Raw genomic sequence first — 15498 nt, forward strand, 5'->3', positions numbered from 1 at the left:
AACTTTTGTTGTCCTAAAGTATACAACGGTTGAAGAACTCAAAAAAAATTATAATTAATTTAGTTTAATGATGATTATCATTAATATTTTATTTTATACAGTATCTAATATATTTTTATAAAATATAAATATTTAAGTATAGTGTTATAAATAGGTAGTTTTATAAAGAATGCACCACTATAATAAATGTTATTATTATTATAGGTAAAATGACGTTGTAGAGAAGTAATAAATAACATGAAATCAGTTATATATATTTTTAAAGTCATTTCTTCTTAATTTAAATATAATGAATTTATTCTTTTTATACATGTAACTTTCTTCTTTTTAACGTTGAATGCACGCCCATCCTACACTAGTATTTATATTGTACTTCCTTTTTTTTATCTGCCCTGTTCAACAGATACTGTGGGGCTTCGCAAAGTTCAATCAATCTGAGTGTTGATTGAAAAGAAACTGGGAGAGAACATGAATCAGAGGACAGCCATTAGAGGGAGGCCGTCTGGAACTGATGGCTCTGATTTCTCCTACCGCATGGTCGTTGATTCCAGTACCGTCTCCCCGATTCCATTTCCCCAATCTCTCACTTCCATTTTTATTGCTTTAATGGCCTTACCCTTTTATAATTTTTTTTTTTGACAGGATACACGAAAGTTGCAAAAGCAAAGTCTCGTCTGGCCAAATTGATTTTTTCTCAGGTTCGCAGATTGATTTTTTTTTTTTTAAAAAATTGGGGGTATGGGAGGGATAAATGAGACAAGGTGGGGGAGTAGAAGCCAACAAGGTGAAAATTCAAGTAGTCAACCAACTGAGCTACGAAGATTCTCAGCTGAATTTCTTATTATCACATAATACAACAACAGTTAACACAAGGTGGGGTTTGGGGAGGATAGAGTGTAGGCAAACCTTACCCTAGTACACAGGTAGAGATACTGTTTCTGGTAGACTTTGACTCAAGGAAAACAGTCCAATGCAGGATTGGTTATTTTAGGGCTATTTTCCAGATTTTGAGTTAGGGTTTAAACAAGTTCTGAAGCTGGTTGTTCTTTAATATACCACTAACTCATCAGTTACTGCATCTCAACTTGAATCGTACCACCATTGACATTTTTGTTTAGGGTCCAATAGGATAATATACTCTCTATTGCCCTATTTCAGGTTTGTTGGTAACTGCATTATTTCTTTCTTACTGGAACATTGATAAATTAAACTAAAGTAAAGAAAGAAGAACGGAGGCTTTAGCTAAACTAGTTATCAAGTTTCCAATGTTATAAGTGACATGTTTTGGAACAACAACGTGTAAACATTAAAGTGTGAGGTCTTTCTACTGATAAGTTGGCCTTGTGCACTTCAGGTTGTCACTCAATTGATGATAGCGGCTAATGTATTTGTTTCCTTATCAAAGAACGAGTCTCCAGATAGAATTTCGGTTTCTTCCCTTGTGATTGGCTTTGTGTCTATTGTGGCAGGAGAACTAGGTTTGCTACTGGATCTCATTTGTGACCTAATCAACGTAATCGTTCACTTTATAATGGGACATTCTCTCTTGTTATAATTAGGTCGAAAGAAAAGCCGATCCAGCTTTCTGAAGTTTTATGTGGTTGGATCATCGATGGCAATCCTGCTGTCAGTGGCATATCTTGCTATGAGCAATCTCCAATTGGAGGTATGATTACGTGGTTATGCATTCCGAGGAGAAAAACGATTCTTAGCTATTGTAATATACAGAATGTACCTACCACTTTGTTGCTATATTTAAGTATGCTGAATAGGGACCTCTCAATTCTTTGGCATGATTGAGTTGAGAAAACCTTGGTTTACTTGTCTGATCTTTTGGTGGAATTTTTGTTGAATTCCTTAAATTTACTTGGAAATTTGAAGTTAGTTTTTGATGCGAAACTTAGGGAAAACAATCTCAAAGTTCAAGATTTAAAATTGTGGTTTCAAGTTGTATTTGAAGGGAAGTTTTTCAAATCTTCAACTTGCATTCATAAACTCTCAATTTCCATAAACTATATTCCAATCTTGACTTCAAATAGTTTTTAGAATCTAAAGAAGCAGTACTTATGTTTCTTAACTTTGTAAGTAACGTTATGATCAACAGAATTATTTTCTCCATTTACACCATGATTAATTTTATTGCACGAGAATGGTTTTTCTGGTAGTTGCTCGTTAATAGCAATCCAAAAAAGATGCATTGATATCACTTGTCCTTCCTCCAGTCCACAACCCTTTTTTGAGGAAGGTTAAAAAGAGAGTATAACCCAATACATAGATGCACATAGAGGCCGAAATCTCCCGACATCTGTATATTATGGTTTTTGACGACTCTTGTTTGAAGGAAGGTTGCTTGTTATGGTTCAATTTTTCTTTATTTATGCTTGTTACAAGATGAGATAATTCAGAGAATTCTGTATATTTTCTATTGAGTAGGATAACTGAATATATACACGGTTGTTTACAACAAACTGCAAAAGAATAGGAAGATAGTATAGCCAACATATGACACTAAGCCACTATCCTAAAATATAGCTAATCAAACTTATCTATCCTAATTTATCTCTAACATTCCCCCTCAAGCTAAGAAGGTTTGTCCAAGATTCTGAGCTTTCCTTTGATGAATTGAAACCAGCTGGTGGATAAGTACTTAGTAAATATATTTGCCAATTGATCGATAGAGGATATGAATTGCAGTGATATATGACCAGTCTTGACTTGTTCTCTGACGAAGTGAAAGTCAACTTCAACATGCTTCGTTTGAGCCTTAAAACATAGATTAACTGCTAGATATGAAACTCCAATGTTGTCACACCAGATGATCGTGAGCTGATGGGTTGGTTGTTTAAGTTCTTGAAGAAGAGAATGAGGCCAAATTATTTCTGCTGTGGTATTGGCGACGGATCGATATTCAGCCTTGGTTGATGATCGAGCAACTATTGATTGCTTCTTTGCTGTCCAAGATGTTAGATTTTGTCCCATATACACAGCAAAACCTCCTATGGATCTTCTATCATCTTGGTTGCCCGCCTAATCAACATCACAAAAGGCCTAAAGTTGGGAGTTGGTTGAGTGAGTTATAAACAATCCTTGATGCAAGGTTGCTTTTACATACCGAAGAACATGTTTGCAAGCTATCTAGTGAGTGGTTGTTGGTGCTGATAAAAATTGGCATAATTTATTCACAACAAATGCCAAGTCAGGACGAGTTAGACAAGCATATTGTAATGCGCCTACGGTTCTCCTGTAAAGCTTGGGATCAACTAATGATTCGTCTTTATGAAGTTGCAAATTGCATGTGCTAGCCATAGGAGACTTGACAGATGTGGCATGTTCCATGTGAGTAGTGGTGAGAAGATCCTGAAGATATTTTTGTTGAGAAAGAATAATACCATTGTTGAGATATCTAACTTCAATTCCCAAGAAGTAGTGAAGTTTTTCAAGATCTCGCAACTTGAATTCTTTGGACAACTGAGTTATGCAGGTATGAACAACATTGGAGTTACTCCCTGTGATGATAATATCATCAACATAGACAAGGATATAAAGAATATCACTATTGTGGTGTTTAATAAAGAGCGAAGAGTTAGTATGAGAGCCTGCAAAACCAATTGTTAGAAGATAAGAACTGAGTTTGTGAAACCAAGCACGTGGGGCTTGTTTAAAGCCATAAATTGATTTCTTCAATTTTCACACATAATCAGGAAATCGTTGATCAATAAAGCCAGGAGGTTGAGACATACACATCCTTTTCCAAGGTTCCATCGAGAAATGCATTGGAAATGTCCAACTGCTGAAGAGTTCATTTATTGGAGATTGCTAAGGAAAGAACAACTCGGACTGTTGTAGGCTTGATAACTGGACTGAAAGTGGCATCATAATCTATTCCCTCAACTTGATTATAGCCTTTGGCTACCAAGCGAGCCTTGCAACGCTCGATGCTACCATCAAGATGGTGTTTGAGTCGAAAAACCCATTTGTAACCCACAATATTAGAATTTGATGGCTTTGGAATAAGTTCCCATGTTTGATGTTGTATCAAAGCAGTTATTTCAGAGCTGATGGCCTCTCTCCATGATGGAACTTTGAGTGCTTTTGTTTAGCATGTTGGTTCCGAAAGAGTAACCGGGAAGATTGAACTTTACCATCCAAAACAGACATGAAAGCCGATGACTTTTATTAGGATTTGGCCTCAGAACCATTGGGTGACTGTGTCCAGGTGGTTGTGATGGTTCGATAGGAGTTGGAAGGACAGGCAGGCAGGTGTTGTTGTGCAGGAGAACTAATAGGATCTTGAGAAGCACTAAGAGATGATAGGCTAGAACCAGAGTTGTTATTGTTAGAAGGATCTATAGAATTAGGTGAAAGTGTTGAAGATGATGGTATAATGGAGTTAGGTGGCGGTATTGATGCAATTAAGTTGAGCCAAAGAGTGGAATTAAATTGTTCTGGAGGAGTGCCTAGAATAGAGGAATCAGACAATTGTTTCTCCTTATATAGAAAATGGGTTTCATCAATATGTATATGTCTATTGAGATAAATTTTATTATCATGAGGATTGAAACAAACATATCCGTGATGGTCCTTGGCATACCCAAGAAAAACACAAGTTGCTGTAGGATTACTTTTGTTGATTGTAGGATCGTAACAAAGGATAGACAGTGCAACCAAAGACATGGAGAAATTCATAATCCGGTGAAGTTCTATGAAGATTTTCAAATGGGGAGACATGTTGAAGCACTTGAGTTGGAGAGCCTGTTAATTAAATATGCAGCAGTGTGCATAGAGAAGTTCCAAAATCTGGATGGAACTGCAACATGAGCAAGTAGAGTGAGGCATGTATCTACGAGGTGTCGGATTTTTCTTTCAACCTAACCATTTTGCTGGTGGGTATGAGAGCAAGTAATGCGATGTTGAGTACCATTTTCCTTCAGATAAGTATTGACTGGACAAAATTCACCACCCCAATCTGATTGGAAATTAATGATTTTGGTTTGAAATTGTTTTTCAACCAATTTATGGAATTCGACAAAAGTAGCAAGAACTTCATGTTTTTGTTTAATTGGAAATAACCAACAATAACGAGAGAAGTTATCTACAAATAGAACAAAATACTTTTCGCTATAAAAGGATAAGTTGGGAGTTGGTCCCCACACATCTCCATGAATCAATTCCAGTGGTTTACTAGCAATAGAGCCAGTGATAGGTAAGACAATATTTGCCTAAACAACAAGCTTCACAGAGGTTTGATGATTTTATTGAGTTACTAGGCAAACAAAACTTATTAACAATAAAGGAGACAGTTGATTGTTGATGATGACCAAGCTGAGCATGCCAATCGGTGCACCAGTTTGAACTGATTTAAAAGCCTTGGTTTGGCCAGTAAGGTTCTTGAATGCAGCAATAGGAAACTTGTAAACTCCGTCAGCAGCTGGTCCCTTCAACAACACCTGTTTATTTGTCCGATGCTTCACAGTAAACCCAACAGAGTCAAATTTAAAACAGCAGTGTTGGTCTTTGGCAAATTGATTAACAGACAACAATTGTTGTTGTAGGGCAGGCACATGTAAAACAGTTTTCAAATGAAACTGATTATTACGAGAAGATAGTGTAGTGTGACCAATGTTTTTAATGTGCAAACCATGTCCATTACCTATAGTGACTGTGTCAGGCCCTTTGTACTCTGAGATTTCAAGTGCTGTCAAATCAGGAGTCATGTGATGAGAAGCAGCAGAAGAAGTGGTAACGTTTGTGGCATTGGCTGTGATATTATCACGATTATAACGTTTGCGACACCTCTTAGCTTGATGATTGTTGAGTCCTAGATCTGACAAGGATTAGGAAACCACTTCTTGTTTCCAGTCGAGGACGCACCATTATTTCTGTAACTATTGTTTTTCTGGGATCTCTGATTAGATGAACGTGCAATTAATGTGTTGTCGAGCAACATTGGCAACAACGGAGATTGATTTGCGAGAGTTCTGCAAGAGAATCTCATGAGCCATAAGTCTACTAGAAAGATCAGAAAATGATACCCGTGACTTTTCTGCAGATAACGTTGCAATGATGGGATGATAATAAGAGGGAAGTAAGCGAAAAATGATGGCATTGAATTCATTAGAAGTTATACGTGTTCCAGCCGTGCTAGGTCGTCAGCGATAACTTTAGCTTCGCGAAGAAATTGAGCTAGTGGTTTGTCACCAAGAGTCATGTTTTGCAAGGTGATGTGTAATTGGACTCTTCTAGCACTGTTGCTTATGCCAAATGTATTTGAAAGAGCGGTCCAAGCTTCAAAGGCAGTATTTAAACTAGTCACATAAGGAAAAATTTCCTCAGTTAAAGATGATAAGATCCAACTTACCAAAAGTTGGTCTTCTTGTAACCACTTTACAACAACAACAACAACAACATACCCAGTTTATTCTCATATAGTGGGGTTTGGGGAGGGTAGAGTGTACACAGACCCTACCACTACCTCAGGTGAAGTAGAGAGGCTGTTTCCGATAGACCCCCGGCTTAGAACCGATAACAGTATAACAAACACAAAAGCTAAGTGCAAAATAAACTTAACACTGCTAGCCACAAGATAACACTACAACCACAAGATAAAAATAAGAACTATCAATCGAAATCATAGACATCACACAGCACCACGAATAAAAAAATACAAAAACAAAAGAATGCGTCCTTATTGTTACTGACGCACTCCCACCCCCTAACCCTCTACCCTAATCTGCGTCCTCCACCCCTTCCTATCAAGGGCCATGTCCTTCGTAAGTTGTAATTGTTCCATATCATGCCTAATCACCTCCTTCCAATATTTCTTCGGTTTACCTCTACCCCGCCTAAAACCATCCATAGCTAGTGTCTCACACCTCTACACTGGAGCATCCGAGCCCCTCTTCATCATATGCCCGAATCAATGTAACCTCACTTTTCGCATCTTATCCTCCACCGTAATACAACAGCAACGTAATACTCTAGATTGATAACCACTTTAGTTAATCAGAATTTGGTTCTGATTGATTTGTTGTGGTATTGATGATGGCGGAGGGAGGTGCTGGTGTACCATTGATATGATTGAATAGATTGTGACATTTGATGACAGGAATAAATTGAGTTTTCCAAGTCGGGTAGATTGTTGGTTTGAGTTTATGGAAAAAGAAAGCTGCGCATGAGGTAAAGTAGCAAAAAGACTTGGAGTGGTTAATATCGTTGCTGCTGTAGGGTTGGAATCTGAAAGTTGAGAAGAAGAAGATTCCATGGTAGGCTCTGGTACCATGTTACAAGATGAGATAATTTAGAGAATTCTGTATATTTTCTATTGAGTAGGATAACTGAATATATACACGGTTGTTTACAACAAATTGCAAAAGAATAGGAAGATAGTATAGCCAACGTATGACACTAAGCCATTATCCTAAAATATAGCTAAACACACTTATCTATCCTAATTTATCTCTAACAATGCCCAAGAAAAGGGAAGACAAAATGTTCCAGTTGTCTCTTCCTCTTCCTTGTATCACTCTATTTGCCCCTTCTTACTATCACCCTCACCACCTGGTATTCCCTTTGTATCCTTTGTCGAAGATACCCTGCTTTGTGTTCACCTGTCCCTTCATGCTCTCTCACCTTATGGTTCCCTCTTTTAATCCATGAGGTTGGAAAGTGTCTGACAGTTCCAAATTGCTTTCATAAGGCTTGATTGATTAAGATGGAAATAAAAGAATGCAATCAAGCAGTAAGTAAGATAACTTAATTGGAGTACACAAAGCATGATCTTTACAATGTATCAACTTTTTTCTTCCTTCGGAACCAGCCAACCATTTGGAGTGTCCCTTCCTCAATTGCAGGAGGTTGGTAGTTCTTTTGATTTATGTGAATTTGCTTTTTTCTTTGATTTCTTAAAAATTATCTAATGCCGTTATTGTGTATTGCTTCTTCTTTGATTTCTCAGTACCATTTTGGCTCGACTAAAATAATCTAATGATATTATTGTGTAGTCTTTCCAAAATTTTACTAGTTTGGAGACTCTTAAGGTTGCAGCTGTCCTACTAGGTAAGCTTCCTGTTGCAAAACCGGTTCTTATCATATTCTATAATTGATGTATTGACTTTGTTCTTGTTCTGCAGGATTTCTGGTACAATTATTTGCAATTGGTACAACCGTTTCTCTTGTTAAAAACATGGCACCTCCTAAGAGGGCTTCTTGATTATCAGTGTAACTCTGTTGTTACTCCAAATGTCTTTGACTGACTAAAGAGGATTCTTATATACTTCGGATTCAATGGAGATGCTGCTGTAAGTTGCCTTTTATCAATGCAATTTTTGCAAGCTTTTCCGATTTAAGATTACTTCATGAAGACTTGATACGTGAAGTAAAAAGGAGCCTCAATGTTGCTGCTGTCAATGTTTCTTCACTTCACACAAGTTGGCGTAGATGCACAATACTGGGTTTAGAAGGATTGAATTGTAACTTACCGAACAAAATAAAAAGGCATAATACATAAACATGCCCTTTTTAACTTGACATCAAATCACATCTATGACCTCCAACTTTGGGTGTGAACAAGTATACTTAAATTTGTATAAAGTTAAATAAGTAGATACACACGTCCTATGTGGCGTAATACACGTAGGACACCATGTAGGACAAAAATTTGCTATATAGGACACCATGGAGGACATGTGTGTCTACTTATTCAATTTTATACAAATTTAAGTGTCTACTTGTGCACACTCAAAGTTAGAGGTCATAGATGTGATTTGATGTCAAGTTAACGGACATGTTTATGTATTATGCCAAATAATAATCACATAAATTGAACCATAAGTAATTGATGGTGGAAAACATGATTTAAGTGTACATGGGTAAATTTGTAATTTACCTACCTTTTACTTTACGTTTCATAAGGTGCAACTGTTGCTGTTCGCTTGTGGCAGAATGCTCTTGCATTCGACTAGAGCTAAATTTGGATATCAATACGTAATGACGAATTTGAGAACCTGGATTTATTTAGATGATCTTTATGCTTTAGGTTGCTCTTGTTTGTTCAATTCTTTAAATCAAACAATTCTTTAAATCAATTTGGAAACAAAATTTTAATATAAGGTGGGTAACTTGTCTGTATAGATGTTATAATATCGATTTGTTAACTGAAATATGAATCTATATGGTTAAACTCGTGTCATATATGTTTCATTTCAATTATATAGAAGCCGTGGTTTTGACATGAGCAGGCTGTTTATTCCGTGATTTTATTATATCATCCCTAATTAATTATTATAACTTATTTATATATTAAAAACTTAATAATATTTAATTAAAAAATAAAATAGCCATTTATGACATGTCTGCTTCAATCATAATTTTACTATATCACCATAATTAATTATTATAAGTCATTTATATATTAAAAATTTAATAAGTAATATTCAATTTGTGATTTTATTATATCACTCCTAATTAATTATTATAAGTTATTTATGTATTAAAAAATTAATAAGATTTAATTAAAAAAAATTATTTATAATTTATGACATGTCTGCTTCAATTGTTTCAATCGTGATTTTACTATACCATCCCTAATTAATTATTATAGTTATATTTATGTATTAAAAAATTAATAATATTTAATTAAAAAAGTAAAATTGATATTTATGATATGTTTACTTCAGCTGCTACTTCAACCATAGTTTTTACTAAATATTATCTTACTTAATTATTGTAAGTCATTTAAGTATCAAAAAATTAATAATAATTAATAAAAAAGTAAAATTGATAAATTAACTTTTGACGTTTTATATGAGGTCCACTTAAATTTTTTTTAATCAATATTTTTATAGTAATTTTACTATGTCACTTCTATAGTTGTTGTAAGTCATTTAAGACATTTATGCTTCGTTGCTTCAATCATTATTTTACTATATCACCTCTAATTAGTTGTTGTAAGTCATTTAAGACATTTATGCTTCGTTGCTTCAATCATTATTTTACTATATCACCCCTAATTAGTTGTTGTAAGTCATTTAAGACATTTATGCTTCGTTGCTTCAATCATTATTTTACCATATCACCCCTAATTAATTATTATAGTTATCTAAGCATTGCATCACTTAAATTGGAGTAGAAAAATATTATAAATCACAATAATGAAAAATTTAAATTATTTAAAAATATAATTGGTTATCGACGACACAAAACTTTGGACAAGGAGAGTAACATATATTATTCAAAAATTACATACAAAATTATAAATTACATTATTTAACAATTAAAATATTAAAAAACAACTTAATTTGTTATATATTTCAAAAAATATGTAAAAATACTATAAATTACAATAATAACAAATTAAAATTTTTTAAAAATATAAAATATTTAGTTGACTCCGAAATTATATTAATGTCACTTAAAGTGGAATATAATAAAAGTATAATAAATCAAAACAATTAAAAATTTAAATTATTTTTAAAATATAATTGACTATCAATGCGACAAAAGTTTGGACAAAAAAAATAATATATATTACTTAAAAATTACATTAAAAATATTATAAATTACAATAGTTAACAGATTAAATTATCTAAAATAGATATTAAAAGTATGATTAATTATCTAAATTCTGTTTATGTAACATAAATTGAGATTAAAAAAATAACATATATTGAATCCGTGCTAGATTCCAAATGAATCGTAGAATGTATATGCAATTTTTTTTAAATCATTTAAATATATCAAGATTGAAAAGGTAAGTTCTAATACAACACATCAAACAGTGTATAAAAATTAATGTTAGCATAAATAATACCAGTATTATTAATACAAACATTACTAATGCAAACATTACCAATACATTCTATTCAAAATTATTTTTATACACTCTAACAAACCACTCCTACGTTTCAATGGAAGAAACATATACAAAAGCAAAGTTCGATAAAACATTACAGAAGTATATTTTATCGTGTTCTTAAAGTCAAATAACTTAAATTAATATGACAAATGATTACTTATACTTTCCTTTTTTTTATTATAATTTTCAAAACACTTAAAATTTAAATTTAAAATATTAATTTAATTTAACTTAAAAAGAATAAGTTGACAAATAAAAGAGAAGGAAAAATGAAAGCAAAGGATGTTTATGTCGGCTTAATACAATGCATTTTTGGGTTAGTAATTGCAATCCACATGTGATGTAGTATGCAATGACTATATAATGCTTTATTTTTTTCAACAATTAATCTCTATTTTATATAACAAGTACCAAGTCTTATGTATCAATTTGAATCTCATATTTTATATTTTATACTGAATGTAGTGAATCTCAGTTATATGATTAAAGATCTAAACTTCAAAATGCATTGAATTTTATTATTTATATAAGTAAGTCATACATAATTATCTTGTGAAAATAATTTGGCTCCGTGAAAAATATTATCAAGTAGTTAATATGTTTTGTGTATTCATGTTTTACAATTCATAATTGAAATTGACATCAATCTAATTATCGTACATAATCAAAATATCTTAATGTTGTACCCGTGCTGACACGGGTCATGCTTATATATATATATATATATACTAGTGTAACCGCACGTACCTTGTACGTGTAACATTTGATTATTTAAAATTAAATAATTTTATCTATTGCCAAAAGTTTTAATAAAGTGTCAAAAGTTCAAATCACTTTTCAAAACTCATTACACTTTAATATAATAATGTAAACATAAAAAATTATTTTAGTGTAAGCACATATATATTTACCACCAGAAGTTTTAAGTGATTGATGAATTATCACTTTTGCGTTTACAATATATTTCCTCTTTTCCTTGCTGCCAGAGGCTAAGAGAGACGCATAAATTTGAACCATATTTGTGATACGATTATTGTTTTCTATATTTAAAATCTTTTCTTGTTTTTAAAATCAAATCTTTACAAAATCATTGATTACATTCTTATTATATACTTAAAACTTTTAAAATTTGATACTTCTTAAATTTTTCTTATTCTAACACTTTTATATTTATTTCTAGATTTTTCAAATCTTCTTAAACTCAAATTTAAATTTAGTTGATTTAGAATTGTTAAACTAAGAAAAAGTATTAGTTGTCATTAATTCTGATGACTTTTAATAAAGAAAGGTTTTACCATAAATATATTTAATTAATTTTTAACTTCTAAATACTAGAAAAAATAGTGAAAAGACGATTTTATCTAAAACAAGGACTTTTAATGAAGAACAAAAAGTTCAAACAATATTTCTAAGAGCCTTCATACTTTTAATATATTATTATAGATATATATTATAGATATAGATATAGATATAAATTATCGATATATAAAAGAAGGATTATGGATCTAATGTGGCACCCTTCAATGACCAACATTTTTCTGATTTTTTTGACATTTTTTTCTCCTTTAAAAGATGAGAAATTCACCTTAAAATTTTATAGAATATTAAAAATAGCAACATTTAATTCCTTTCATCATCAATGTTATTAATTCCCCCTTTTTTTTTTAAACTTTCTGAATTTCTTCTTTTACCTTGGAAGTTTTTCCGTCTCTTAACTTCATCATAATGTTGTTTATAATTATACCTTTTCCTTAAATCACTTCTTTTCCTTCGTTTAAAAAAAAATAAATCTTATTTTATGCTAGAAATCTTCAGAAATTAGGTATTCTAATCTCTCCTTACTCATTATACTCCTACTTTTTTATTAAGAGAATTCTCCTTTTTTATTTCTCTATCTTCAATTCTTTTCTTCTTTCCAATAACTCTAAATATTTAGTTTTTTCCTCTCCTGTGATTATTATCTATCATTTTGTACAATAGATGCATATTTACACTACATATTACTTCTACCATGTTAGAGAACAATTGAGTTAAAAGTGACAAAAGAGTTTTAAAATGAGGTGTAGGTGACTCAAGTTTTAATAATTGAGTGTAGGTGACAATTACTTTATTATGAATTAAGAAAGTTGAAAAAGTTTGAGAATAACCCACAAGTTTTTTAATTTACACTTTGATCTAATTATAAAACCTAATATAACAGGAAACAGAGGAAAAAATGCGTATTTCTCTCTCTTTTTATTCATTGTTGTTTTCTCTCTCTTCGCAATTTTTGTTGTTCATTATTGCTGTTGCTTTATTCATCATCTTTTACTCCATTATCATCATTTTCTTCTTCATTACCATTATCACCTTCTTCTTATTGACCATTGTTGTTGTTACCGCTACAACTACTACTTGACTAATATTTTAGGTCAAATTTGTTTCATACATCACTTTGACATTACTTGATAGATGACTTTGGTAAGTAAAATTATGATTTTTAGTTGAATTTGTTATCTAGGTACATTGCTATTGCTATTTTTTCAACAATGGATAGAACCCAAACATGAATCCACATAAGAGTCAATTATTTCAATAGATGACTTATCGATTGAGACAGATGAGTCATCTGTTGCAACAGAAGACTCATACGTTGGATCCATGTTTATGGTTTTATAGTTTCGTACATGAATCGAACGGATAGGTCATCTGTTGCAATAGACGAGTTATTTGTTGTAACAGAAGAGTCATCTGTTGAGTTAGATTACTCACCTGTTGCAACAGAACTTGAAGTTGATTCCAATAGACACGTCTATTGCAACAGGTTAGTTATCTGTTGCAATATGTCACTCATATGTTGGAATTAACTTCAAAGGTTCTTTAGTACTGTAACATCTATCCCAACAAGTGAATCATCTGTTGCAACAGGTGAGTCATCTGTTGCAACAGGTGAGTCATCTGTTGCAACATGTCACTCATTTGTTGGAATTAGATTCGAAGGTTCTTAGTACTGTAACATCTATCCCAACAGATGAATCATCTGTTGGAATCAACTTTAGTTTCTATAGGACCATAACATGAATCCCAATAAGTAAGTCATGTTTCAATAGATAACTGACATGTTGCAATATATTATTCACCTGTTGCAACAAATTACTCATCTATTGGGGTTCGATCCCAGGGTCCACCCCAAAAACTGTGGGCTGTGGCACACCGATTTGGCCCAAAAATGACCTATTCACGTTGTTTCACCTGTTTGACAATCCAAATTGCCCCGTTCTCAGAAAAGGCCCACACATCTTACGGTCTATAAAATCACTACTAATTTTATTATCACATCTTTATTAACTTTTTTTTTAAAAATATCTTTATTTAGGTATCACTTATAGAGGGATCAATAACAATAGGGATGAATTATCATGGTGAATGGATCGAGAAGAGCAATATATATGTATAGTGGCGGAAGGAGGATGAAATGCTAAAGCCGATAGCTATGACAGTCCAAAGTGATGTTTTGTATGATGATGTTGTGTAGGGGTGGGCATATTTTGGTTTAAACCAAAAAACCGAAAAACCAAACCGAAATTTAATTTTGGTTTCATTTTTTTGGATCAGATTCGGTTTGTAATTTTAAAATTTTGATTTTTGGTTCGGTTTTTGATTTTTTTTTTAAAAATCCGGTTAAAACGAAAAATTAAAATTTTATAAATAAATAAATAATATACATATTTTATTATATATATATATATATATAATATTATATTAATTGTTTTAGTGATTCAAATATTTTATGGACTATTTTGGTGACTTTGGACTATTTTATGGACTATTTATACAGAAAGTATGTTTTTCATGAACTATTTTTATGAGTTTTGTGTTGTTTTGTAGACTATTTGTGCAAAGTTATATTATATGTAATGATTAATGACGTTATGTATTATGTTAAGCTTATGATTATTTCATTTCGTTTCATCCATGTTGAGTTATTTATAGTTATTTATATTTGGGAATAAAAAACAGGTTTGAAAAAATAATTTTTCTAAAAAAATCCATCAATTTTGAATGTTTAGTTATGAAAAAAGAGGCTAACTACTTTAATACTTCAAACTGAAATAAAAATCCGAAATAATCGAATCGAATTTGTAAAAATCGAACCAAATCAAATTTATTTTGGTTTAATTATGGATGTCATTTTTGTCAATCCGAAAATTGATAAACCGAACCGATATTAAACAATCAGACCAAACCGACCGAACGCCCACCCCTAATTTTGTGAACTTAATCATTAGCCATTGTGGACTGAATTATTAATCGGAAGAACTCATCATCAGTTACATGCGCAACTCCTTTGAAAATCAGAGGGTACTACCTTTCAAGATAACCGATCAGGTTTGGTTGCGTGCTTATCTGAGAGATTCAGCTAGGCCGGTGTTAAAGGTATACGTGGTTGAAAAATCAAGGGAGAATGAGAACTAGAATGTAGAAGAAGAACAACAACAAGAAATGTTTGATGATACGTTGGATGATTTGAGCATGAATATTCCAGATAATGATCAAACACCTACGCCAGTTGTTGCGAGCTATACGGTGGGGAGTTCTTCTCAATCAATGTAGTCGGGCAATCGTCAAGATGATGAGACTGAATTTTACAAGGGAATTTTATTCAA

The 15498-nt window shown here is 32.3% G+C and overlaps 1 protein-coding gene across 2 annotated transcripts; it reads left to right on the forward strand.

Moving 5' to 3' along the window:
• The first annotated feature begins 339 nt into the window (after window positions 1-339).
• Window positions 340-9001, forward strand: LOC107863911 (protein jagunal homolog 1). 2 transcript variants are annotated; one of them, XM_016710110.2, is made up of 6 exons: window positions 340-550; window positions 643-698; window positions 1355-1478; window positions 1560-1666; window positions 8001-8055; window positions 8130-9001. In XM_016710110.2, exons 1-6 carry the CDS (start codon window positions 469-471, stop codon window positions 8207-8209), a joined length of 504 nt encoding a protein of 167 aa, XP_016565596.1. In that variant the 5' UTR covers window positions 340-468; the 3' UTR covers window positions 8210-9001. The 2 variants fall into 2 exon arrangements, with proteins under 2 accessions (XP_016565596.1, XP_016565597.1); XM_016710111.2 differs by lacking the exon at window positions 8001-8055 and having other exon boundaries at window positions 352-550.
• The last annotated feature ends 6497 nt before the right edge of the window (window positions 9002-15498 follow it).

This window comes from Capsicum annuum, chromosome 3 (assembly GCF_002878395.1).
Source record: "Capsicum annuum cultivar UCD-10X-F1 chromosome 3, UCD10Xv1.1, whole genome shotgun sequence".
Lineage (NCBI taxonomy): Eukaryota > Viridiplantae > Streptophyta > Magnoliopsida > Solanales > Solanaceae > Capsicum > Capsicum annuum.